The sequence below is a fragment of the Cottoperca gobio genome, chromosome 6, assembly GCF_900634415.1.
Source record: "Cottoperca gobio chromosome 6, fCotGob3.1, whole genome shotgun sequence".
NCBI classification, from domain to species: Eukaryota; Metazoa; Chordata; class Actinopteri; order Perciformes; family Bovichtidae; genus Cottoperca; species Cottoperca gobio.
The window spans coordinates 27,186,548-27,214,449 of NC_041360.1; the positions used below are offsets into that span (position 1 = coordinate 27,186,548).

General features: G+C 42.0%; 2 protein-coding genes across 4 annotated transcripts; one reads left to right on the forward strand and one right to left on the reverse strand.

The window, feature by feature from the left end:
• Positions 1–71: 71 nt before the first annotated feature.
• dus2 (dihydrouridine synthase 2) lies at positions 72–27,884 on the reverse strand. Of its 2 annotated transcripts, none has more exons than XM_029433650.1 (16): positions 27,770–27,884; positions 26,840–27,013; positions 26,393–26,438; positions 25,823–25,914; positions 25,686–25,729; positions 22,394–22,454; positions 22,276–22,323; positions 22,101–22,166; positions 11,976–12,046; positions 11,334–11,420; positions 4,883–5,051; positions 4,564–4,685; positions 2,960–3,100; positions 2,725–2,812; positions 2,476–2,549; positions 72–1,500 (listed from the first exon to the last, which is right to left on the reverse strand). In XM_029433650.1, the coding sequence occupies exons 1-16, from the start codon at positions 27,773–27,775 to the stop codon at positions 1,101–1,103; spliced, it is 1,689 nt and encodes a 562-aa protein (XP_029289510.1). In that variant the 5' UTR covers positions 27,776–27,884; the 3' UTR covers positions 72–1,100. The 2 variants fall into 2 exon arrangements, with proteins under 2 accessions (XP_029289510.1, XP_029289511.1); XM_029433651.1 differs by lacking the exon at positions 27,770–27,884 and adding an exon at positions 27,351–27,689.
• On the forward strand, positions 16,876–19,662 carry LOC115009573 (nuclear factor 7, ovary-like). 2 transcript variants are annotated; one of them, XM_029433655.1, is made up of 2 exons: positions 16,876–18,507; positions 18,547–19,662. In XM_029433655.1, the coding sequence occupies exon 1, from the start codon at positions 17,095–17,097 to the stop codon at positions 18,484–18,486; it is 1,392 nt and encodes a 463-aa protein (XP_029289515.1). In that variant the 5' UTR covers positions 16,876–17,094; the 3' UTR covers positions 18,487–18,507; positions 18,547–19,662. The 2 variants fall into 2 exon arrangements, with proteins under 2 accessions (XP_029289515.1, XP_029289514.1); XM_029433654.1 differs by having other exon boundaries at positions 16,876–18,512; positions 18,552–19,661.
• Positions 27,885–27,902: the final 18 nt, after the last annotated feature.

Sequence of the window (27,902 nt, forward strand, 5' to 3'; positions counted from 1 at the left end):
ATGTGTCACTCTTTTCTGAAATTTTATAAACCAAACAATTAATTGAATAATCTGGAAAATAAATAAATGGATAATTAAAGTGTTTTTATTTACAAATTAACATTAAAAGGAAAAATCATCAAATGGAGAAATTTGTGAAGCAAATTAAATGTTTTTACACAAATAATAATTTAAACCATCAAAAGTTTAAATAATTTTCCATCAATCGACTAATTGATGAATGAACTAATCTTTATGAAATAAAATGTAAAACCTCATTTGTTGTTTGCAAAAATCTAAATTTATGAAAGAAGCACGAGAAGAAAATAAATAAAAACACCTCAAATTTAAATTAAAGGCCCAAAGTTGTATTTTTACTTTCATCCCTAAACCGTCTTTGTTCATCACAATGAAGAAATGTGTAAATGCAGGTCGGCTCTTTCAAGTGTTTAATGTTTGACACTTTAACGCCATCCGGCTGCAGCGGCACGCTCGGAAAACAAAAGAAAAACAACCTTTAAAAGAAATTAAATCTAAATCAAACCCGGATTTAGATTTTATTTTTCAGGTGAAACTTCTGCAAATAAAAACAGAAACAAACGAAGAAATAAATCTACTTTCGTGAACGTTGATGTTATAATCTTCCACACAATAAAAATACAATTCTGTGAATTATTACAATGAAATTAAATTCGTACCTTATTCTGCTGAAACATGTTCCGCAACACGTTTGTTTTCATTTTCAATGTTAAATATTCAAACGTGAAAATAAACATGCAATATAAATAAAGTAGAATTTAAATTAAATGAGGATTATTGCATTTTCATTAAGATGTTTAGAACATTTAAATAACACGTACATGTGTGGAACATTATAACGCAATACTACAATTACTTTGAGAAAGTCCCTTATGGGCTTCCATAGTTCAGCAGAGTCGAGGACGAAAAGAGAGAGTTTAAAGTTGTTCTGTAAGGCACCAAGGTTCTCACACACACACACACACACACACACACACACACACACACACACACACACACACACACACACACACACACAGATTATGTTCAAATAAAAATGTTTTGGGAAAATCAGGAGTTTTGAACGATGAAGAGTTCCATCATCAGTGGAAGACAGGAAATACAAATGCTGTTTGTACAACAACATGTAGCTTCATCAGGACGTCACGAATGAACTGAGAAGCTTTTAAATGCAGAAAACCGACGACCGCTGCGTCGCACGACGTCCAGCAGACGCCAGAGAAGCTTCTCATGAACTCTGCGGTGGTTCTGGCAGGCGTCTCCGGTTTGTGATGGTCCTCCGAGTCGTCCGTTTCCTGTTGGCCGTCGGCCACGTGTCGTTTGTGGCACCCCTCTTCTTCTGTGGTGCCGTTTATCTTCACCTCTCTCTTCCTCTTGCAGACCAGGCCGGAGTCTTCCTCGCCGATGCGACCCTCCGGTACTCCCAGAACTCGCAGACAGACGACGGCGGCAGCTTGTTCCGCAAATTTCTTCGACTTCTCCCTGAGAAAAACGACAAAATTATTTAACACGAGAGAGTGTGTGTGTGTGCGTTGTGTGTGTGTGTGTGTGTGTGTGTGTGCTGTGCGTGCGTGTGCGTGCGTGTGTGTGTTCACTCAATTATTGGACTTAAGTACAGTAATTGTAAATAAACTTTTACTCCACTACATTTATCTGACTGATTATAATACATTATTATTATTATAATAATAAATAATAATAATAATAATAATAATAATAATTATAATAATAATAATAACAATTATTATTATTATAATTATTTATTATTATTTTTCAGGTGAAACTTCGGCAAATAAAAAACAAACAAACGGCAAAATAAATCTACTTTATAAACGTTGATGTTATACTTTTCCACACAGTAAAAATACAATTCTGTGAATTATTACAATGAAATGAAATTTGTTATTATTATTATAATAATTATTCTTATTATAAATTAAGATGAGGACAAATTTAAATCTAGTATTTCCATTTTCTCTTACTTTCTAAATATTATAATCAGATCTTATTCATTAATTTATATTCTGGAGTTTCTTTACAGGATGTAATAATATAAATATGTTCTGTGAAGCGACAGCAGCAGCATGAAGTCGTTAAAATGAGCGGCAACATGAATGAAAGTGATGAACTCATTAATAATATAATTGACATCATAATAACTTTTGGTACTTTAAATTCTGATGCCAATACTTTAGTACTTTCACGTTTTATTTAAATACACATAAACATAAGAAGTAGACACGTAATAAATAAAATAATTTAAAAAAGTTTCCAAACATAAAGTCATTATCCTGTGAATAAAAATAATAATTATAATATTTATGATTCTGATTTACGTTCTGCATCTTGAGTAATTTAAGTATATTATGATGCTCATACTTTTGTACTGAAGGTTTTGAATGCAGGACTTTCACTGTATCAGAGTATTTATACTTTTAAGTCCCGCCGCGTACTGACCAGCGTGAAGATCTGTACTTCTTCTCTCCGATGGTCACGGTCGACTGAAAGGCTCGATCCTGAGAGCGCTGCGCCTGAACACAACACGCACAAACATCAGAGACAACAAAGTACTTTCACTACATGTACTGCACAAACAGTACTTTAAGTACTTTAACAGTCCTGTACATGTACTTTAATTAATCAAAGAACTCAAAGTACTTCAAGTACTTCAAGTACTTTGAGTACATGTGCTGCAGCTCTGCTCACCATCTCGTACAGCGGCTTCTGCAGCTTCTCTTTGCGGCTCCACTCCAGCAGGAACATCTTTGGAGTGATGTGAGCTGGATACTCCCTCCTGAAAACACACACAAGTTATCATTAAATAACAACCTATTCTTATGCAAAGATGTATGAAGGGAAATGGTAATGAAACTTAGTCACACACACACACACACACACACACACAGAGTGTAATTTAGTTTGAAGGAGACGTTGAACTGACCGCTGGAACTTGACAGCCAAGGTGGAGACGTCTCCGTCCATCACCAGCTGGTCCGGCTGGGTGAAGCTCTGCAGGACGTCCCTCTTGGCCCGCAGCTGATCCTGCGTCTGCTGGTAAAACTCCTGCAGCCCGTACGCCTCGCTGCAACACACGGGTCAGGGGAGTTACTTCAAAAACGTATTCCGTTACAATAATGTCAAAAAAGTACTTTTGGATGAACTCTAATAATAAAATATGCAAATAAAGAAACAGATTCTTTATTCTTTAAATTGTTTTGCTTCCGCTCAGAGAAATATTCTGTTAGCTTCTCATGTGTAGCAGCTCTGTCGCCTTCTTAAGATCAGCATTTCACACACATGTCCCAGAGATCTGCGTGTGACTGACGAGGGACAACAGTTCCTGACCGACTAAAAGTCTAAGTCTGTTCACGTTTCCTTTTCCATGAAGTCTGTAATCTGAGCTGCAGCCCGGCCGTGTCCCTGTAGGGTTTACTTCCTGTCTGTCTTCTTCTGCAGGTTTCTCTGTCCTCCAGCTCTTTGTGTCTTTATGTATGAATATTAACATTCAACACATATTCCAGTGTTCCACATTTAAGAGCAGGCTAAAGACTTTCCTTTTTGATAAAGCTTATAGTCAGGGCTGGCTCAGGCTTGCCCTGGATCAGCCCCTAGTTATGCTGCTATAGGCTTAGACTGCCGGGGGACACCTCCCTGCTCTCCTCCTTCTCTTCCTCTCTCCTCCCCTCCCTCTCTTCTTCTCCCTCTCTACCTGTATGCATTTATGTAAATGTATGTTACTAACTCATCATCCGGGGCATCATCCGGAGGTTAGCACTGATAAAGTTTACGTCAGGATCATGAATCGTGGCTGCGCCTGCTGCCCTGGTCCTGCTGGACACCGGGAAGCCTTTTTGACATTTTCCTGGATTCATCCAAACTTTCTCTTTTTCAAAACATAATTTCTGTCAAATGTTGTATTTGTACTACGTTGTTTATCCTGTACACACGACATCTATTGCACGTCTGTCTGTCCTGGGAGAGGGATCCCTCCTCAGTCTCTCCCTGAGGTTTCTTCCATGTTCCCCCTTTAATTATGGAGTTTCTTTTAGGAAGTTTTTCCTTGTGCGATGTGAGGGTCTAAGGACAGAGGGTCTCAGGACAGAGGATCTAAGGACAGAGGGTCTAAGGACAGAGGGTGTAAGGACAGAGGGTGTAAGGACAGAGAGTCTAAGGACAGAGGGTCTAAGGACAGAGGGTCTGAGGACAGAGGGTCTGAGGACAGACGGTCTGAGGACAGAGGGTCTAAAGACAGAGGGTCTAAGGACAGAAGGTCTAAGGACAGAGGGTCTAAAGACAGAGGGTCTAAAGACAGAGGGTGTGGTATCCTGTACAGTCTGTAAACACTAAGACAATTTGTAATCCTGCTAATAATCTACATTTTTACTAAATGCATCAGTAATCTGATTCTGTCCTTTTCGTCTGTGACCTCACCAGAATACAGTTTCTTGTATCCTACATGATGTGATCTCACATCTTGACTTCAGACAGCAGCAGACACGTCCCATCTGCTCTGTAATGACCAGGAGTCAGTGAAAAGAAAAGTACCTGATCTCTGCGTTGGTCTGAGCCGCCTGCAGCTGCTTCCCCAGAGGAGACTCCACCTTGTCTCTCAGCATCTGACACAGACAGTACTTTGTGTTGAAGACATGGTTGTTGTACTGGAACGCCTGTGACACACAAACACACCCAGTAACCAGAAAGTGGAGTCAGTCTGCAGCGTCAGAGGAGTGGAAGACGTAGCAGAGAAGTCACAAGTGCTTTTCAACTCTTATCCGTCCAACGTCATAGCACGGGAACAAAAAGCATCTGAGAAATTATTTAAACCTTTAATAACTCATAACAGTGTGATCGTGCAGAAACTCACATATTTGAGGTAATCCTCCATAACCCTCTCCAGAGGAAGTGGACCCGTGTTGCAGAACACCGAGGCGTTCCACATGGCGGCGCGAGCCAACATGACCGACGAGGCACCAGTCGCCTTCCTGAACTCCTCGATGTCGGCGTTTGTCTTCACCAGATCCAGAGAACCTCCACTGCACAACACACACATTAATGTAACAGGAACATGTAACACACACATTAATGTAACAGGAACATGTAACACACACATTAATGTAACAGGAACATGTAACACACACATTAATGTAACAGGAACATGTAACGCACACATTAATGCAACAGGAACATGTAACACACACATTAATGTAACAGGAACATGTAACACACGCATTAATGTAACAGGAACATGTAACACACACATTAATGTAACAGGAACATGTAACACACACATTAATGTAACAGGAACATGTAACACACACATTAATGTAGCAGGAACACGTAACACACACATTAATGTAACAGGAACATGTAACACACACATTAATGTAACAGGAACATGTAACACACACATTAATGCAGCAGGAACATGTAACACACACATTAATGTAACAGGAACATGTAACACACACATTAATGTAACAGGAACATGTAACACACACATTAATGTAACAGGAACATGTAACACACACATTAATGTAACAGGAACATGTAACACACACATTAATGTAGCAGGAACACGTAACACACACATTAATGTAACAGGAACATGTAACACACACATTAATGTAACATGAACATGTAACACACACATTAATGCAGCAAGAACACGTAACACACACATTAATGTAACAGGAACATGTAACACACACAATAATGTAACAGGAACATGTAACACACATTAATGCAGCAGGAACACGTAACACACACATTAATGTAACAGGAACATGTAACACACACATTAATGTAGCAGGAACATGTAACACACATTAATGCAACAGGAACATGTAACACACACATTAATGTAACAGGAACATGTAACACACACATTAATGTAACAGGAACATGTAACACACACATTAATGTAGCAGGAACACGTAACACACACATTAATGTAACAGGAACATGTAACACACACATTAATGTAACATGAACATGTAACACACACATTAATGCAGCAGGAACACGTAACACACACATTAATGTAACAGGAACATGTAACACACACAATAATGTAACAGGAACATGTAACACACATTAATGCAGCAGGAACACGTAACACACACATTAATGTAACAGGAACATGTAACACACACATTAATGTAGCAGGAACATGTAACACACATTAATGCAACAGGAACATGTAACACACACATTAATGTAACAGGAACATGTAACACACACATTAATGTAACAGGAACATGTAACACACACATTAATGTAACAGGAACATGTAACACATATATTAATGTAACAGGAACATGTAACACACACATTAATGTAACAGGAACATGTAACACACACATTAATGCAGCAGGAACATGTAACACACACATTAATGTAACAGGAACATGTAACACACATTAATGTAACAGGAACATGTAACACACACATTAATGTAACAGGAACATGTAACACACATTAATGTAACAGGAACATGTAACACACACATTAATGTAACAGGAACATGTAACACACACATTAATGTAACAGGAACATGTAACACACACAATAATGTAACAGGAACATGTAACACACACATTAATGTAACATGAACACGTAACACACACATTAATGTAACAGGAACACGTAACACACACATTAATGTAACAGGAACATGTAACACACATTAATGCAGCAGCAACACGTAACACACACATTAATGTAACAGGAACATGTAACACACACAATAATGCAACAGGAACATGTAACACACACATTAATGCAGCAGGAACACGTAACACACACATTAATGTAACAGGAACATGTAACACACACATTAATGTAACAGGAACATGTAACACAAACATTAATGTAACAGGAACATGTAACACAAACATTAATGTAACAGGAACATGTAACACACACACATTAATGTAACAGGAACACGTAACACACATTAATGTAACAGGAACATGTAACACACATTAATGTAACAGGAACATGTAACACACACAATAATGTAACAGGAACATGTAACACACACAATAATGTAACAGGAACATGTAACACACACATTAATGCAGCAGGAACACGTAACACACACATTAATGTAACAGGAACATGTAACACACAATAATGTAACAGGAACATGTAACACACATTAATGTAACAGGAACATGTAACACACACATTAATGCAGCAGGAACACGTAACACACACATTAATGTAACAGGAACATGTAACACACACATTAATGCAGCAGGAACATGTAACACACACATTAATGTAACAGGAACATGTAACACACAATAATGTAACAGGAACATGTAACACACACATTAATGTAACAGGAACATGTAACACACACATTAATGCAGCAGGAACACGTAACACACACATTAATGTAACAGGAACATGTAACACACACAATAATGTAACAGGAACATGTAACACACACAATAATGTAACAGGAACATGTAACACACACATTAATGCAGCAGGAACACGTAACACACACATTAATGTAACAGGAACATGTAACACACAATAATGTAACAGGAACATGTAACACACACATTAATGTAACAGGAACATGTAACACACACATTAATGCAGCAGGAACACGTAACACACACATTAATGTAACAGGAACATGTAACACACATTAATGTAACAGGAACATGTAACACACACATTAATGTAACAGGAACATGTAACACACACATTAATGTAGCAGGAACATGTAACACACACATTAATGTAACAGGAACATGTAACACACACATTAATGTAACAGGAACATGTAACACACACATTAATGTAACAGGAACATGTAACACACACATTAATGCAGCAGGAACACGTAACACACACATTAATGTAACAGGAACATGTAACACACAATAATGTAACAGGAACATGTAACACACACATTAATGTAACAGGAACATGTAACACACACATTAATGCAGCAGGAACACGTAACACACACATTAATGTAACAGGAACATGTAACACACATTAATGTAACAGGAACATGTAACACACACATTAATGTAACAGGAACATGTAACACACACATTAATGTAGCAGGAACATGTAACACACACATTAATGTAACAGGAACATGTAACACACACATTAATGTAACAGGAACATGTAACACACACATTAATGTAACAGGAACATGTAACACACACATTAATGTAGCAGGAACACGTAACACACACATTAATGTAACAGGAACATGTAACACACACATTAATGCAGCAGGAACACGTAACACACACATTAATGTAACAGGAACATGTAACACACAATAATGTAACAGGAACATGTAACACACACATTAATGCAGCAGGAACATATAACACACACATTAATGTAACAGGAACATGTAACACACATTAATGTAACAGGAACACGTAACACACACATTAATGTAACAGGAACATGTAACACACAATAATGTAACAGGAACATGTAACACACACATTAATGTAACAGGAACATATAACACACACATTAATGTAGCAGGAACATGTAACACACACATTAATGTAACAGGAACATGTAACACACATTAATGTAACAGGAACATGTAACACACACATTAATGTAACAGGAACATATAACACACACATTAATGTAGCAGGAACATGTAACACACACATTAATGTAACAGGAACATGTAACACACATTAATGTAACAGGAACATGTAACACATACATTAATGTAACAGGAACATGTAACACACACATTAATGTAACAGGAACATGTAACACACATATTAATGTAGCAGGAACACGTAACACACACATTAATGTAACAGGAACATGTAACACACACAATAATGTAACAGGAACATGTAACACACACATTAATGTAACAGGAACATGTAACAAACATTAATGTAACAGGAACACGTAACACACACATTAATGTAACAGGAACATGTAACACACACAATAATGTAACAGGAACATGTAACACACACATTAATGCAGCAGGAACACGTAACACACACATTAATGTAACAGGAACATGTAACACACACAATAATGTAACAGGAACATGTAACACACACATTAATGCAGCAGGAACACGTAACACACACATTAATGTAACAGGAACATGTAACACACATTAATGTAACAGGAACATGTAACACACACATTAATGTAGCAGGAACATGTAACACACATTAATGTAACAGGAACATGTAACACACACATTAATGTAACAGGAACATGTAACACACACATTAATGTAACAGGAACATGTAACACACACATTAATGTAACAGGAACATGTAACACACACATTAATGCAGCAGGAACATGTAACACACACATTAATGTAGCAGGAACATGTAACACACGCATTAATGTAACAGGAACATGTAACACACACATTAATGTAACAGGAATATGTAACACACACATTAATGTAACAGGAACATGTAACACACACATTAATGTAACAGGAACATGTAACACACACATTAATGTAACAGGAACATGTAACACACACACATGAATGTAACAGGAACATGTAACACACATTAATGTAACAGGAACATGTAACACACATTAATGTAACAGGAACATGTAACACACACATTAATGCAACAGGAACATGTAACACACACATTAATGTAACAGGAACATGTAACACACACATTAATGTAACAGGAACATGTAACACACATTAATGTAACAGGAACATGTAACACACATTAATGTAACAGGAACATGTAACACACACATTAATGTAACAGGAACATGTAACACACACATTAATGTAACAGGAACATGTAACACACATATTAATGTAGCAGGAACACGTAACACACACATTAATGTAACAGGAACATGTAACACACACAATAATGTAACAGGAACATGTAACACACACATTAATGTAACAGGAACATGTAACAAACATTAATGTAACAGGAACACGTAACACACACATTAATGTAACAGGAACATGTAACACACACAATAATGTAACAGGAACATGTAACACACACATTAATGCAGCAGGAACACGTAACACACACATTAATGTAACAGGAACATGTAACACACACAATAATGTAACAGGAACATGTAACACACACATTAATGCAGCAGGAACACGTAACACACACATTAATGTAACAGGAACATGTAACACACATTAATGTAACAGGAACATGTAACACACATTAATGTAGCAGGAACATGTAACACACATTAATGTAACAGGAACATGTAACACACACATTAATGTAACAGGAACATGTAACACACACATTAATGTAACAGGAACATGTAACACACACATTAACGTAACAGGAACATGTAACACACACATTAATGCAGCAGGAACATGTAACACACACATTAATGTAGCAGGAACATGTAACACACGCATTAATGTAACAGGAACATGTAACACACACATTAATGTAACAGGAACATGTAACACACACATTAATGTAACAGGAACATGTAACACACACATTAATGTAACAGGAACATGTAACACACACATTAATGTAACAGGAACATGTAACACACACATTAATGTAACAGGAACATGTAACACACACACATGAATGTAACAGGAACATGTAACACACATTAATGTAACAGGAACATGTAACACACATTAATGTAACAGGAACATGTAACACACACATTAATGCAACAGGAACATGTAACACACACATTAATGTAACAGGAACATGTAACACACACATTAATGTAACAGGAACATGTAACACACATTAATGTAACAGGAACATGTAACACACATTAATGTAACAGGAACATGTAACACACACACATGAATGTAACAGGAACAAGTAACACACACAGTTTTAATTAAGGTTTTGAACGCAGGACTTTAATATGTAATGGAGTATTTCCATAACTTAATGTTGTTACGTTTTTGCAGCAAAGTTGATGTTGCGTTCAGGGACACTACAACATGTCAGATTTACGGTGTGTTGCTGAACAAGTCCATCTCATTTATTCAGCATAAGAAGTGGCCCTCTATCATCTATTCGTTAAAACACAAAAAACGTTTTAAAATGGGAAAAATTGGCGGAAATGTCTTTTAGTTCACCCCTCTCCTTTCCTCCACTATGTTTCTGACTGTAGGTTCGCGAAGTACAGTGGAGGAGGGTATGTGAATGGCAAAGCAAAAAACATTTTTTTTTACAATTGCTTTATATACAGACAATTTTGCGACCCCCCTGCAGTACCTCTACAGTACCCTGTTGAAGACCTATGCGTTAGAACAAACAGGGGACGTGGAGTCTTACTTGGCGATGACGGGGATGGAGACGGCCCGAGCGACGGCCTGAATGTAGTCGCAGTGGAGGGGGTGTCGGGGACGCTCCTCCTTCAACCTGAACAACACGGAAAAGAAAAAACATTGTGAATGAAGCACAAAAAGAAACCTGAATGATCAACATACAGGAAGCTGCATGAGAGCACGATGAGCCACAAAGTCAAACTGAACATTAATTCGAAAAGTCGGGATTCACGATCTGGATTTCTTTCAGCCGATATCGATAACCAACAATAACCTGCTTCTCATGCCGAGAATTTAATTTCAAAAAGAAGTTCATGACCTCTAGTTTGTGCACAGCTGAGGGTTAGAAAGGTTAAGATGTAGTGAGCGAAGCAAATCTGATTAACTATCGTTAACAACAAAAACAATGCTCAAATATTTTTACTAGTAAAGTGCATAAAGAAACTTGCAGATTGAAAGCGTGTCGTCTTCAGTTATCAGCCGATAAATTATGTAATTATTGGGATAATACAGAATATAAACCCGCCCTGGTATACATCCTGCATCCCCAAACAAAAAGTCACGCAAAGACATGAAACTGGTATTCTAAACATCTTCAGAAACATAAATATCGACTTTAATTAATGATTAAAATAATATTTCAGTTTACCTGCCGTGAATAGCGACAGCAGTGACGCCCGTCTTCTCGATCCTCCGCACCAGACTGACCGTCTCCTCCAACTGGAACCAGTCACACAAGTTTAAACAGCTGACGGTTTATTGTGAGACAATATATACACATACTTGTACAATAACCCGAAAGGAGAACATGAAGTGAGACGTGCACTTTGTTTTTCTGCCACAAAGCTCGATCGTGTCCTCTTTATAAATATTTAACATTGATTAATTTTTCAGGTCTGCAGCTTAAAGCAAGTGACATTTAAAAAATACTTTTTTTATGCCACATTGTAAAGACCAACTTTACAATAACCAAAGTTGACGGAAAAATTTTGCCCGAATGTTTCTTGCAACATGAATTATTTCCCGTGTTGTTGCGAGCAGACAGTTGTGTGCATCTTCAAACAATAATAATATTGATTCAAGACATTTTAAAACCAAATCAGGGCTTATTTTTAGATCAATGAGTTCAATGATTTAGAGACTTTTAAAGGATCCTCTCCGGGAACCATCACCTTACCGTGGTGGAGAGGTTTGTGTGTCCCTATGAACCTGAGAGCTGTGTTGTCTGGAGGTTTGTGCTCCTGGTAGGGTCTCCCAAGGCAAATTGGTCTCAGGCAAGGGGCCAGACTAAGAATGGTTCAAAACGATCTCATGAAAAAAAGGGAAAGAGAAGGCGAGACCATGCCCGGAGGAAGCTCGGGGCCCCCGTCTGGAGCCAGGCCCAGAGGGAGGGCCCGACAACGAGCGGCTGGTGGCCGGGTTTGCAACGGAGCCCGGTCGGGCACAGCCCGAAGAAGCTACGTGGTGCCTCCCATCCATCCTTCCTGTGGCCCCAGCACTCACAGGAAGAACCGCTGGGGTCGGGTGCGCTGTCACACGGGTGGCAGTGATGGTCAGGGACCTCGACGGACCAGACCCGGGCAGCAGAGGCTGGCTCTGGGGACGTGGAACGTCACCTCTCTGTGGGGGAAGGAGCCGGAACTAGTGCGGGAGGTGGAGCGCTACCAGTTGGATCTGGTGGGGCTGACCTCTACGCACAGTCTTGGCTATGGAACCGTACTCCGGGATAGGGGTTGGACTCTATTCTTCTCCGGAGTTGCCCAAGGTGTGAGGCGTCGGGCGGGTATGGGGATACTCACAAGCTCTCGGCTGAGCGCCGCTACGATGGAGTTCACCACGGTGGACGAGAGGGTTGCCTCCCTACGCCTTCGGGTTATGGGGGGGAAAACTCTGACTTTAGGCATTTGTGCCTATGCCACAAACCGCAGTTTGCAGTATTCAGTCTTCTTGGAGACCCTGAATGGAGCCCTGCAGGGGGCTCCAGTAGGGGACTCCATTGTCTTGCTGGGAGACTTTAACGCGCACGTGGGAAACAATGGAGACACCTGGAGAGACGTTATTGGGAAGAACGGCCTCCCTGATCTAAACCCAAACGGTCGTTTGTTGTTGGACTTCTGTGCTAGTCATGGCCATAACAAACACCATGTTCAAACATAAGGATGCTCATAAGTGTACGTGGTACCAGAGCACCCTAGGCCAAAGATCAATGATTGATTTTGTGATCGTATCATCTGATCTGAGTCCGCATGTTTTGGACACTCGGGTGAGAGGGGCAGAGCTGTCAACTGATCACCATCTGGTGGTGAGTTGGATCAAGGGGTGGGGGAAGACTCTGGACAGACCTGGTAAACCCAAACGGGTAGTGCGGGTGAACTGGGAACGTCTGGAAGAAGACCCTGTCCGGGAGATCTTCTACTCACACCTCCGGCGGAGCTTTTTAGACATCCCTGTCCCTGTTATCGGGTGGTGGAAGGAGCACCTTGTGGAACTCCTGAATCCGACTAACACGCCCTCTATGGTAGAGGCAGAGCTGGAAGCTGATGGGGGATTGTCAATTTCCCTGTTGGAAGTCACTGAGATAGTCAAACAACTCCACAGTGGCAAAGCCGCAGGGGTTGATGAGATCCGTCCAGAAATGCTGAAGGCTTTGGGTGTTGAGGGGCTGTCTTGGTTGACACGCCCCGTCAACATTGCGTGGAAGTCTGGGACAGTGCCTAGGGGGTGGCAGACCGGGGTGGTGGTTCCCCTATTCAAGAAGGAGGACCAAAGAGTGTGTGTCAACTACAGGGGTATCACACTTCTCAGCCTCCCTGGTAAAGTCTACTCCAAGGTGCTGGAAAGGAGGGTTCGGCCGATAGGCGAACCTCTGATTGAAGAGGAACAATGCGGATTCCGTCCTGGTCATGGAACAACGGACCAACTCTTCACTCTCGCAAGGATCCTGGAGAGGGCCTGGGGACGATGGAGCGAGAGATTGGCCGGAGAATCGGAGCAGCGGGGGCGGTATGACATTCGCTTTACCGCACCGTTGTGACGAAAAGAGAGCTGAGCCAGAAGGCAAAGCTCTCGATCTTCCAGGCGATCTTCGTTCCTACCCTCACCTATGGTCATGAAGGCTGGGTCATGACCGAAAGAACGAGATCACGGGTAAAGCGGCCGAAATGGGTCCTCTCAGACGGGTGGCTGGCGTCTCCCTTAGAGATAGGATGAGAAGCTCACCAATCCGTGAGAGACTCGGAGTTGAGCCGCCGCTCCTTTGCGTTGAAAGGAGCCAGTTGAGGTGGTTCGGGCATCTAGTAAGGATGCCACCTGGCCGCCTCCCTAGGGAGGTGTTCCAGGCATGTCCAGCTGGGAAGAGATCCCGGGGAAGACCCAGGACTCGGTGGAGAGATTATATCTCCTCACTGGCCTGGGGACGCCTCGGGATCCCCCAGTTGGAGCTGGCGGATGTGGCCCGGAGAAGGGAAGTTTGGGGTTCCTTTCTGGAGCTGCTGCCCCCGCGACCCGACTCCGGATAAGCGGTAGACGATGGATGGATGGAGAACAAAAACGCTGAGTGACAATATAGAGGACAGAAAGACAAAGATCCATCAACATGTGCAGATTTAAACAGGAGCAGCTTCCTGTTTCAGGCTCAGCTGCACAATAATGCCACAATAACAAGCCGAGTTAACAGGCAGCGTGTTCATAAAGATCTTCTTCAGACTACACAATAGAAACAGAAGTTAGTGAAGAGTTAGCACTGCTGGTACTATGGACTGTAAATATCAGTTTAAACTGAGGAGACTGCAGAGGCCCAAAGAAACACACTGACTCAATATTTAGAGACACATCACACTGTTGTGCTTCAATAATGATGGAGGCTCACTTACACTTTACTGGTTCAACAGTGTTCTCCCGTCATGTAACTCTGTGGGGACGTCCACTAAATGCTAGTTTGAATCATTTCAATTCTTCACTATTTCAAAGATAAAATAAAGACGAAGCGGCCGTGAACGTGTTCGGGCCTCCGGTCGCTTGTCGGGAAGAAGCAGGTCGATGAAACGGAAGACCCAAGAGGCAGCGAGCGGGTTTGGCTTCACAAAGTCACTTCAGCTGCTTAAATTATGTCTAGATGGGGATCGAGACCAATCACACACTTCATGATTACAATGCATGCCTCCCCCCCCCCCCCCTCCCTTACCGGATTTGAACGGAACTTGGTGGACATGTTCAGAATACGGTGCAGGATGTCTCCACCGAGTTAAATAAGAATTGCTCAGACAAAACTTGAGCTACGGGCTATTTCCTGCAAAGACCTTTTGATTGTTGGCGGCCATGTTTTTCGACCAATAACGATCATTTATTGTAGATATGTTTATTCCTATATCCCAATGCCGTCTACCAAATTTGGTGGAGATAGTTAAATGAATAGAACTTTGTGAATTTTGACACTGTTTTTCACATTATGCAATTTATCAAAAATAGTCCTGCCATTTCGCCCAAATGCATCGGATTTGAATGAATGTTGGTGGGTACGTTCAGAATATAATGCTGGATGTATCCACTGAGTTTAATATGGATTGCAATGAGAAAACTTGAGTTTTTTGCCATTTCCTGCTAAGCCCCACCCTTTGAAAAGACCATTTGAGTGATGGCCGCCATGTTCTTTGACCATGATCTTGCTCAATTATAGTGTGTGAGAATTTCTAAAGTTCTATTAATTTAACATTGCAGCAACCCCTATGGGTCGGGACCAGAATGCTTTGGTAGGGTTAGGTCCCCAAGAGGGAGTGAACATGGCCACCAACATGTATGATGATTGGACACATTTCCAGTGCGTTATGAGCATTTGCTTCTAAGCCCCGCCTCTTGCAGAGACGTGTTGATTAATGGCGGCCATGTTTTTCACCCATCTTGCTCACTTATAGTGCGTTGCAGACCAAGTTTGGTGTTGATAGATTTTACATTTCTAAAGTTCATTTAACAGTTTTCACATTATGCAAGTTAACAAAAACATGTAGTGAGGCGGACCTTAGAGGTTCTTGAGGCTTTTTTGTCGATCAATTGGACCAAAGATCACGTTTTTACGGTAATAACATCGCCACCATGTGCACGATTGCTTTCTTATTTCTTGGGAACTCAATGCACAACATTTCCAGTTATTGGGGCAAGTTTCATGTTTCTGGCTCATTTCAAGCTTCAGGGTTTGAACCCTAAATGATGCATTTGGTGTCTGAAATATGTTTTTATGAGTTATTATTGAAGGAAAGAAGAAAAACAATCAATAAAACTTTTCACCTGTAGTGTTGTATGCAAATATACACACATGCATTCACACACTCACGATCATCTTCGATTAATTATTCATTTAAAGAATTCTGCTTCTTCTTCTCTGTTCCTACTCCATGTTTTACTTTCCCCAAACATTCTGTAATGATGAAGCTCTGCCCATCAGCTGACTCACTGAGACAAACAGGAAACAGGATGTTATTCTCACTGAGACGACACAGTCAATGGGTTTGCCAATGTCCTCGCTCTTTACAAACACACACTCTCTCTCTCACACACACACACACACACACACACACACACACACGGTAAGATCCACCTTCACACTGAAAGCACCACTTCCACTGAGAGAGGAGCTGCAGGAGGAATACTGGAATACTTCCACTTCAAGCAGCTGCTGAATCCACACACTGAACCAGAGTTTTACAAAGTGAAGTAACTTTCAGGGAACAGGGAGCGGCTGAGCGTCTGTGTTTCCTGCTTCACTCAGAGACTAAATGGCTTCCAGATTAGAGGAAGATCTCTGCTGTTCTGTCTGCCATGAAGTCTTTAAAGATCCTGTTCTCCTGTCGTGCAGCCACAGCTTCTGTAAAGGCTGTCTGCAGAGCTGGTGGACGGAGAAACAAACACAAGAGTGTCCACTTTGTAAGAGAAGATCTTCAAGAGATGAACCACCTTTAAACTTGGTGTTAAAGAACCTGTGTGAGAGTTTCTTACAGGAGAGAGATCAGAGAGCTTCAGAGGATCTCTGCAGTCTGCACGCTGAGAAACTCAAACTCTTCTGTCTGGACCATCAGCAGCCAGTGTGTGTCGTCTGCAGAGATTCAGAGAAACACAGCGACCACAGATTCAGACCCATCGATGAAGCTGCACGACAACACAAGAAGGAACTTCAGGAAACTCTGCAGCCCTTAAAGAAGAAGTTAGAGGCTTTAGAAGAAGTTAAAGTGAAGTCTGATCAAACAGCAGGACACATGAAGGTCCAGGCCCGACGCACAGAGACGCAGATTAAGGAGCAGTTTAAGAAGCTGCACCAGTTTCTAGAAGAGGAAGAGGAGGCCAGGATGGCTGCTCTGAGGGAGGAAGAGGAGCAGAAGAGTGTGATGATGAAGGAGAAGATGGAGGCTCTGAGCAGAGAGATAGCAGCTCTTTCACACACAGTCAGAGCCACAGAGGAGCAGCTGAGAGCTGAAGACGTCTCATTCCTGCACAGCTACAGGACTGCAGTGCAGAGAGTCCAGCTGCAGCGCCCCCTGCTGGAGGCTCCACAGCTGCTCTCAGGAGCTCTGATAGACCAGGCCAAACACCTGGGCAACCTCACCTTCAACATCTGGAACAAGATGAAGGAGATGGTCTCCTACTCTCCTCTGATTCTGGACCCAAACACTGCTGGTCCAGGACTCATCCTGTCTGAAGATCTGACCAGTGTGAGACGAGGAGAGAGACAGCAGCTTCCTGATAATCCAGAGAGGATTGAGAGTCCCTGCTCTGTCCTGAGCTCTGAGGGCTTTAACTCAGGGACTCACAGCTGGGACGTCCAGGTTGGAGACAGTACAGGCTGGTCACTGGGTTTGTTAGCAGAGTCTGTCCAGAGGAAGAGAAACATACAGTCTGAAGCATGGAGACTATGGTTCTATGATGGTGACTACGGAGCATCCTCTCCATCACATCCAGTCACTGATCTCTCAGTGCAGAAGAAGCTCCAGAGGATCCGAGTGAATCTGGACTGGAACAGAGGGAAGTTGTCGTTCTCTGATGCTGACACTAACACACACATACACACCTTCACACACACTTTCACTGAGAAGATGTTTCCATTTATTTACTGTGATGGTCAAGTGAATATTTCACCAGTGAAGGTCTCTGTGACTGTAGAACATCAGAACTAGATGAAGATGACGATGATGATGATGATCTGATTATCTGTGACTGTAGAACATCAGAACTAGATGATGATGATGATGATGTTGATGATGATCTGATTATCTGTGACTGTAGAACATCAGAACTAGATGAAGATGATGAAGATGATGATGATGATGATGATGAAGATGAAGAGAATGATTATCTGTGACTGTAGAACATCAGAACTAGATGATGATGATGATGATGATGATGATGAAGATGAAGAGAATGATTATCTGTGACTGTAGAACATCAGAACTAGATGAAGATGATGAAGATGATGAAGAGTTTTTGAGCAACATGTGACGATGTTGTCCTGAAAACATGTGGGATAAAATCGGTTTCATTTACAGTCAAATGTAAGACGTTAAAACTACTGACAAAGAGAATAAAGTGATAAAAATCAATAACTTTAAAGAATCGTTTCAGATCGTTTCATGTCAAAGTTGACTTCATGATCCGATCAGTACATTTGTTTATGAATGCAGATATATTCAGTTATAGTGACACTTTGAAATGTAGAAGGGTTTGCAGGATCCTGATCCAGGAAGCAGCTTCACTGAGAGAAACCTGGATCAGTTCAACATTAGTCTTTTATTTCTTTAGCTTTATTTAGTAACGTGATCCAGATGAACTCAGTAAAGTTGGAGCAGAAAGCAGGTTCACTGCTGTGTCTACACACATTACTGATGGAACATCACAAACTACACTTCAGGGGAACTTTGTACAATATTTAACTAGATTTCATATTTCTGCACCTGTCAATCAGCTTGTGATTGACAGGTCACATGGATGTTGGTGGTGGGAGGAGCTACGATCACCTTGTTGATTATGTCTTTAAAGGGAAGTTTGTGTGTATTTGAACTGCAGGTGAAACTTGATCCTCGTTGATTTGTTTGTTGGTGTAAAGTGTTAAAGACATTTGATTTGATCCGTCTGTTCTTTGTAACTCAAATGAGATTAAAGCCTCAGCTGGAAGCTGAAAGTGTCATGAAGCAGAAACTGAGGCTGCTTTTGTTTCTAATGTTGTAACTTTACAATGTAAGGCTGAAGAGTTGCTCTTATAGTCCTCAATAAAACGGTCACATTCAAAGCTTTCGACATGTTTTCTACATCAGGCCTCAGCTTTGACAAAACAATTCCAAATATTTCAAGAAACAAATATCTCATTCCAGCTCACAGCTAATTGACTGAATTATTGGTTATTGATATTATTGATTGAATAATATAGAATATAATGCGACATAGGCCACGCCCACATTCAGCAATCATTATGGAACTTTATATCGTGGTTAATACTGGCCCTCAGAATATGTGCACCAAATACGGTGAAATGTTTTAAGCCCTACTTTGAGGTACACATTTGTTGTATTTGCAGCACCCCCTATGGGTCGGAATCAGAATGTTTTGGTAGGAACTATTCCCCAAGTGGGAGTGAACATGTCCAAAATCAAATCAATCAAATGTATTTATACAATATCACAAATAATACATTTGTCTCAGTGTTTACAGACTGTACAGGATACAACACCCTCTGTCCTTAGACCCTCTGTCCTTAGACCCTCTGTCCTTACACCCTCTGTCCTCAGACCCTCTGTCCTTAGAGCCCCTGTCCTCAGACCCTCTGTCCTCAGACCCTCTGTCCTCAGATCCTCTGTCCTCACCGCACAAGGAATCTGTAATCTGCTGCCACCGAGCTCGAGTGTGTGTGCGTGTGTGTATGTGTGTCTGTGTGTGTGTGTGAGTGTATGTGTGTGTGTCTGTCTGTCTGTATGTGTGTGTCTGTCTGTGTGTGTGTGTCTGTCTGTCTGTCTGTGTGTGTGTATATGTGTATGTGTGTGTCTGTATGTGTGTGTGTGTGTGTGTATGTGTGTGTCTGTATGTACAGTATATCTCAAAAGTGAGTACACACCCTTTAGATTTTTGCAAATATTCTGTTATATCCTTTCAGGGGATAACATTATCCTACTGAAACTTTGATATAACTTAAAGTAGTCAGTGTGCTGCTTGAATAACAGTATAGATTTATTGTCCTTTGAAAATTACTCAGTACACAGCTGTTAATGTCTAAACAGCTGGCAACAAAAGTGAGTACACCCCATAGTGAACATGTCCTAATTGTGCCCAATGATGTTGTTTTCCCGCCCTGGTGTCATGTGACTCGTTAGTGTTACAAGGATTCAGGTGTAAATGATAAGCAGGGCTGTTAAATTTGGTGTTTTGGGCACAATTCTCTCTGAATGCTGGACAACATGGCACCTCATGGCAAGGAACTCTCTGAGCGGCTGAAAAAAAGGATTATTGCGCTTCACAAAGATGGCCTTGGCTATAAGAAGATTGCCAACACCATGAAAATGAGTTGCAGCACAGTGGCTAAGATCATACAGCGGTTTTCCAGGACAGGTTCCACTCGGAACAGGCCTCGCCAGGGTCGACCAAAGAAGTTGAGTCCACGTGCTCAGCGTCATATCCAGAGGTTGGTTTCCAAAAATAGACGTGCGAGTGCTTCCAGCATTGCTGCAGAGGTTGCAGAAGTGGGATGTCAGCCTGTCAGTGCCCAGACCATACGCCGCACACTGCATCAAATCGGTTTGTATGGCCGTCGCCCCAGACAGAAGCCCCTTCTGAAACCGATGCATAAGAAAGCCCGCAAACAGTTTGCTGAAGACAATGAATCCAAGAACATGAGTTACTGGAACCATGTCCTGTGGTCTGATGAGACCAAAATAAACCTGTTTGGGTCAGATGGTGTCCGGCGTGTGTGGCGGCACCCTGGTGAGGAGTACCAAGACAAATGTGTTTTGCCTACAGTCAAGCATGGTGGTGGCAGCATCATGGTCTGGGGCTGCATGAGTGCTGCCGGCACTGGGGAGCTGCATTTCATTGAGGGACACATGAATTCCAATATATACTGTGACATCCTGCAGCAGAGCATGATCCCCTCTCTTCGGAAACTGGGCCGTAGGGCAGTTTTCCAACATGATAATGACCCTAAACACACCTCCAAGATGACAACGGCCTTGCTGAAGAAGCTGAAGGTTAAGGTGATGGACTGGCCAAGTATGTCTCCAGACCTAAACCCAATTGAGCACATGTGGGGCATCCTCAAGAGGAAGGTGGAGGAGTGCAAGGTGTCCAACATCCGTGCGCTCCGTGATGTCGTCGTGGAGGAGTGGAAGAAGATTCCAGAAGCAACCTGTGCAGCTCTGGTGAATTCCATGCCCAGGAGGGTTAAAGCAGTGCTAGATAACAATGGTGGTCACACAAAATATTGACACTTTGGGCACAATTTAGACATGTTCACTATGGGGTGTACTCACTTTTGTTGCCAGCTGTTTAGACATTAACAGCTGTGTACTGAGTAATTTTCAAAGGACAATAAATCTATACTGTTATTCAAGCAGCACACTTGTATGTGTGTGTGTCTGTGTGTGTGTGTGTGTGTTGATGCTTTCAGCCTGTAGAAAGTCTTTACAGAGATTATTCAGAGTGAAGGACAAAACGCTGACTGACACATTTTATATATTTATATATATATTTAAGCAGATTCATAAATTAAAAGGTGAAACTGATAATTCTTTTTTTGTTTACATCTTACCGAAGGCAGGATTCTGATTTTACAGGTGACCGGGATGGACACTCCTGTGACGAGCTTCTTGAGGATCTGCAGATAAAATATATAAAGTCTTTAGAATCAATGGGATTTAAAACATGTACTCGGCTGAATGTGGAGCTGCACATGTCATTTATTGAAACAATACTACAGGACTCACCGCCTCGATCTTGTCGGGATCTGACAGAAGAGCAGCTCCCATCCCGCCCTGCAAGAGGTCAGAGGTCAACCAGAGGTCAAAGGTCAGAGCAGCAGCTGGTTACCGACAGGAAACTCACCTTCGTGGAGTATTCTTTAGGACATCCCATGTTCACATCGATAGCAGCCACGTCCTTCTCCCTATAGGAGAAGATTAACCGACCAGGTTCAGCAATGCATCATGGGATACCAAATGGCTCTTTCACTACATCAGATTATTCAGAGCGACGTCTGGACACAAAGTTTATGTTGCTGAGCGGTCGGGCCGGGTTGGCTCTGTCCGACGCACAACCACAAAACATTCACTTAGATCCAAATTTTAATTTAATGAAAAATTATCAATTTATTATAAAAATGTGCAGAAAATTATGATCAGAATAATCAGAGCTATCAAAAAGTGTAATCTCTCCCATCTTCTACACTAATATATATATATATATATATATATATATATATATATATATATATCGTCTACATCTTATCCGGGATCGGGTCGCGGGGGCAGCAGCTCCAGTAAGGAACCCCAGACTTCCCTTCTCCGGGCCACATCCTCCAGCTCCGACTGGGGGATCCTGAGGCGTTCCCAGTGAGGAGATATAATCTCTCCACCGAGTCCTGGGTCTTCCCCGGGGTCTCCTCCCAGCTGGACGTGCCTGGAACACCTCCCTAGGGAGGCGCCCAGGTGGGATCCTTACTAGATGCCCGAACCACCTCAACTGGCTCCTTTCAACGTAAAGGAGCAGCGGCTCTACTCCGAGTCTCTCCTGATGGCTGAGCTTCTCACCCTATCTCTAAGGGAGACGCCACCCGTCTGAGAAAACCCATTTCGGCCGCTTGTACCCGTGATCTCGTTCTTTCGGTCATGACCCAGCCTTCATGACCATAGGTGAGGGTAGGAACGAAGATCGACCAGTATATTGAGAGCTTTGCCTTCTGGCTCAGCTCTCTTTTAGTCACAACGGTGCGGTAAAGTGACTGTAATACCGCCCCCGCTGCTCCGATTCTCCGGCCAATCTCTCGCTCCATCGTCCCCCCTCACTCGCGAACAAGACCCAGAGGTACTTGAACTCCTTCACTTGGGGTAATGGCTCATTCCCTACCCGGAGTAGGCAATCCACCGGTTTCCTGCTGAGAGCCATGGCCTCAGATTTGGAGGTGCTGATCCTCATCCCAACCGCTGCACACTCGGCTGCGAACCGATCCAGTGACTGTTGAAGGTCACAGACCGATGATGCCATAAGGACCACATCATCTGCAAAGAGCAGCGATGAGATCCTCAGGTCACCAAACTGCAACCCCTCTCCTCCACGACTACGCCTCGATATCCTGTCCATGAAAATCACGAACAGGATTGGTGATAAAGCGCAGCCCTGGCGGAGGCCAACATTCACGGGAAACGAGTTCGACTTACTGCCGAGTATCCGGACACAACTCTCGCTTTGGGCGTACAGGGATTGGATGGCCCTCAAAAGTGACCCCCTCACCCCATACTCCCGCAGCACCTCCCACAGTATCACCCGGGGGACCCGGTCATACACCTTCTCCAGATCCACAAAACACATGTAGACCGGTTGGGCGTACTCCCAGGCCCCCTCCAGGATCCTTGCAAGAGTAAAGAGTTGGTCCGTTGTTCCACGACCAGGACGGAATCCGCATTGTTCCTCTTCAATCAGAGGGTCGACTACTGGCCGAACCCTCCTTTCCAGTACCTTGGAGTAGACTTTACCAGGGAGGCTGAGAAGTGTGATACCCCTGTAGTTGGCACACACTCTCTGGTCCCCCTTTTTAAATAGGGGAACCACCACGCCGGTCTGCCACCCCCTAGGCACTGTCCCAGACTTCCACGCAATGTTGACGAGGCGTGTCAACCAAGACAGCCCCTCAACACCCAAAGCCTTCAGCATTTCTGGACGGATCTCATCAACCCCTGCGGCTTTGCCACTGTGGAGTTGTTTGACTACCTCAGTGACTTCCATCAGGGCAATTGATGATGGTCCCCCATCAGCTTCCAGCTCTGCCTCTACCATAGAGGGCGTGTTAGTCGGATTCAGGAGTTCCTCAAAGTGCTCCTTCCACCGGCCGATAACCTTCTCAGTTGAAGTCAGCAGGGTCCCACCCTTGCTGTACACAGCTTGAATGGTTCCTCGCTTCCCCCTCCTGAGGTGCCGGATGGTTTTCCAGAAGCACCTTGGTGCCGACCGAAAGTCCTTCTCCATAGCTTCTCCGAACTTCTCCCACACCCGCTGCTTTGCCTCTGACACGGCAGAAGCTGCCACCCTTCTAGTCCTTCGATACCCTGCAACTGTTTCCGGAGTCCTCCCAGATAACATAACCCGGAAGGACTCCTTCTTCAGTCGGACGGCTTCCCTGACCACCGGGGTCCACCACGGTGTTCGAGGGTTACCGCCCCTTGAGGCACCTAAGACCTTGAGACCACAGCTCATCACCCTTTATGAAATATTCATTTATGAAATATTCATTTCATAAAGTTTGTGATGAAAGTGGCAATGTTTTCATTTAGTCTAGCTGCTTACTGTCTTAAAATACCGAGTAATACGTTTGAAAGTATGTATCTATTTAAATGTGCTGCATTCCATGTCACTACTGACCAAAGTCTGACCATTTGAATAAAGAGGTTTTTCATTTTTATATATATATATTAATATATATATATATATATATATATATCTATATATATATATAATATATATATCTATATATATATATATTAATATATCTATATTATTAATATATATCTCTCTTATATATATATACTATACTCTATATATATATTCTATACTCTCTATATAGATTATCTATATATATATTCTCTATAATATCTATCTCTCTATTCTCTCTCTCTCTCTCTCTATTCTCTATACTCTCTCTCTACTATACTCTCTCTTTCTCTATATATACTCTATCTATCTATCTCTATTAATCTCTATATATCTCTCTCTATTATATATCTCTCTCTCTCTTATATATATATAATATATATATTATATTATAATATTAACTATATAACTTATTCATGTGACCCAACTCAACCACAATAATACATTATAATATTAAAAACAACAAACCAATATTAAAATACAAACAATCTCCGTCTATATTAATACAACATTAATTCCTTAACGTGTGGATTCATGGCTCCTCCACGTCTGTTTGTTATCATATTTTTCCTCTTTTTCAAGGTGTATGATTTTATTGTAATTAACTTCACAAATGTTTTTGGGATGAAAACATGGCAGCTTTTTCTGAAATATGCCATCAAATGAAACGTAAGAATTGTATTTTCTTTGAGCTGTAATCTTCTGCAGAGCAACAGCTGCTACTGAATTAAACATGTTGAAGGTTTGAACTCACACAAGCCGGGCCACGATCAGCGCTCTGTCCGGGTCAGCGGTTCCCTGAAGAAGGACCGAAAAGAGGAGAAGATTCACGGCTCTGATCGTGAATCTTCAACAAACAGACTCTGAACATTTATATTCTCTGCGTCTCACCATCTGGAAGACGACTCGGTCCTTCTCCCTCTCACATGTCCGGAACATCACTCGATCATCCGGAGCGACAAAGTCCACCACGTCCAGCACCTCTGCAAACAAACATGTTTACAGTCTTCATTTGTAACGTGCACAACAATCATCGCTGTGCTCGGGCTCCCAACGATTCTCCTACAAGATGTACAGAAACAGAAAACGAGAATCCAAGATAATAAATCACAACATATAGTACGTACATTTTGTAGTGAAACCTTTTTCATCTGGCTTTTAATATGGAGGAATGTTATCGCTTAGCTTTTAAGTTTTAATTCATCTTCTTATCCTTTGTGTGTGTTTATATTTCTCCTTTAATGACGTGTTATTGTAAACAGATTTCTTTGCAGTTTCTCTGTGAAGCTCTTTGGGCTGCATGTCTGCATGAAAGGTTCAGCACCTTATAAGCAACAAATAAGCTTTTATTTAGTGTCGCTCGCGAGTCATTCAGTGATGAACTTAGTGTGTTGATGCGTTTGTGAGTCTGGCTCCTCGGCGAACACCTCGGTGTACGTAGGTAAACTGAGGGACGCTCACCGTTCACCACCCGGTGACACTGCGCCATTTTGATGTCGATCAACTCCTGAAACAGACGGCACAGAGTTAACACTGAACAGGGAAAGATGTAAATAAAAACATTCTGTAAGTTACTATGATGACTTAGATCGAGTGTACACATTACGCCTTTTCTGAGCATCAGCGTCTTTTGTGAGAGCGCAGACTTTCTCGTGAAGCGCCGAACACTTGCAGTTGACAGTTTCTGAACTTGTCAGAAAGGCTCTGCCAGAACTTCTGACAGGAAAAACACTATATGGACGTCAGCCTTAGTCGTGTGAACAGCATGAGAGGTTCTCAAAGTAATGACTTATTACTTTGACAAGGTTTCTCATTATTATAATAACTTACAGGATCTTTTCTTTTTCAACACATTGGCAGAAATTGACTTCCATACTTTTCATTTGTTTCCCTGTCCTCCATCCTCACCTCACAGTAAACCACATCAGCTCCGTATTCCAGAGCCAGCAGCCTCATGGGCAGAGTCCCCACCCGGACCATCGGAGCCAGAGCAGTGATGTTCGTGAAGCTCAGCCGGCCTGCTCCTGCCATCATGGCTGCAGACACGGGCTTGGAAATGACCAACTCTTCTTGGTCTTTCTCCTGCGGTAAGAGCCAACATAAATGAAGATTTTATTGACATTTAATAGCAATGAATGAATCAAATGTGCGCCGAAGTAACAACAGAACGATAACGATTTGTAAAATCCTAACAATTAGGCTCTTGTCAGCTCTGTCCGCAAACCAAACAAGCAACCTTTAAACTTCGACTTTTCTGAATGGAGTTTGGCTGAACCGGTCAGGTCGGCCAACTATACTGGCTTGCTCCAGCGGTAAAAAGCTAAATATAAATTAAGTTTGTATTGGAATTTAATAGCAGTTACAGCTTGAAAGTATGCCGAACAAACAATAGAGCCATACAGATTTGTAAAAACCTTACATATGTGTTCTGTCAGCTTTGTCCGCTGACCGACAGGCAAGAAACCTTTTAACGGCGACTTGTCGGAATGGAGTTTGGTGAAATGGATCGACCAATTAATCTGGCTTTCTCCAGCGTTAAAAGCTAAAAATAAATTAAGAAGTAATTTAAATTCATAGGCAATGAATGACTCAAAAGTATGCTAAAATAACAGAGCGGTTACTATTTAAAAAAAAAGATTACACATTTATGCTCTGTCAGCTGTCTGCAAACCGACAGGAGAGCAACCTTTAAACTGCGACTTTTTTGAATGGAGTTTGGTGGAACGCATCGTCAGGGCTATGCTACTGCTAGCTGCTGCAACAACACGTGAGTTAAAATAGGCATTAATATGGTAGCAACGCTTATATTTCTACAAATGGTTCTATGTATAAACTCACCGGCATGTATGTTGTCTAACACTGAAGACAGCAGCTGTAACGTGTAGTCATGTGGGGGGGGATGAAGCGTGCTGTTCACACTTCCTGTTTGGACGATGACGTCATTATAGATCTTGATATGTAGATCAGCACG

Excerpts from the sequence above, each read along its gene's own strand:
- LOC115009573 (XM_029433655.1), top strand. The coding sequence starts at position 17,095 with ATGGCTTCCAGATTAGAGGAAGATCTCTGCTGTTCTGTCTGCCATGAA.
- dus2 (XM_029433650.1), bottom strand. Across the intron at positions 22,455-25,685 it reads CTGATCGTGGCCCGGCTTGT|GGAGAAGGACGTGGCTGCTA; the intron begins GTGAGTTCAAAC and ends CTTCTCCTATAG. Across the intron at positions 2,813-2,959 it reads TTGGCTGTCAAGTTCCAGCG|GAGGGAGTATCCAGCTCACA; the intron begins GTCAGTTCAACG and ends GTGTGTTTTCAG.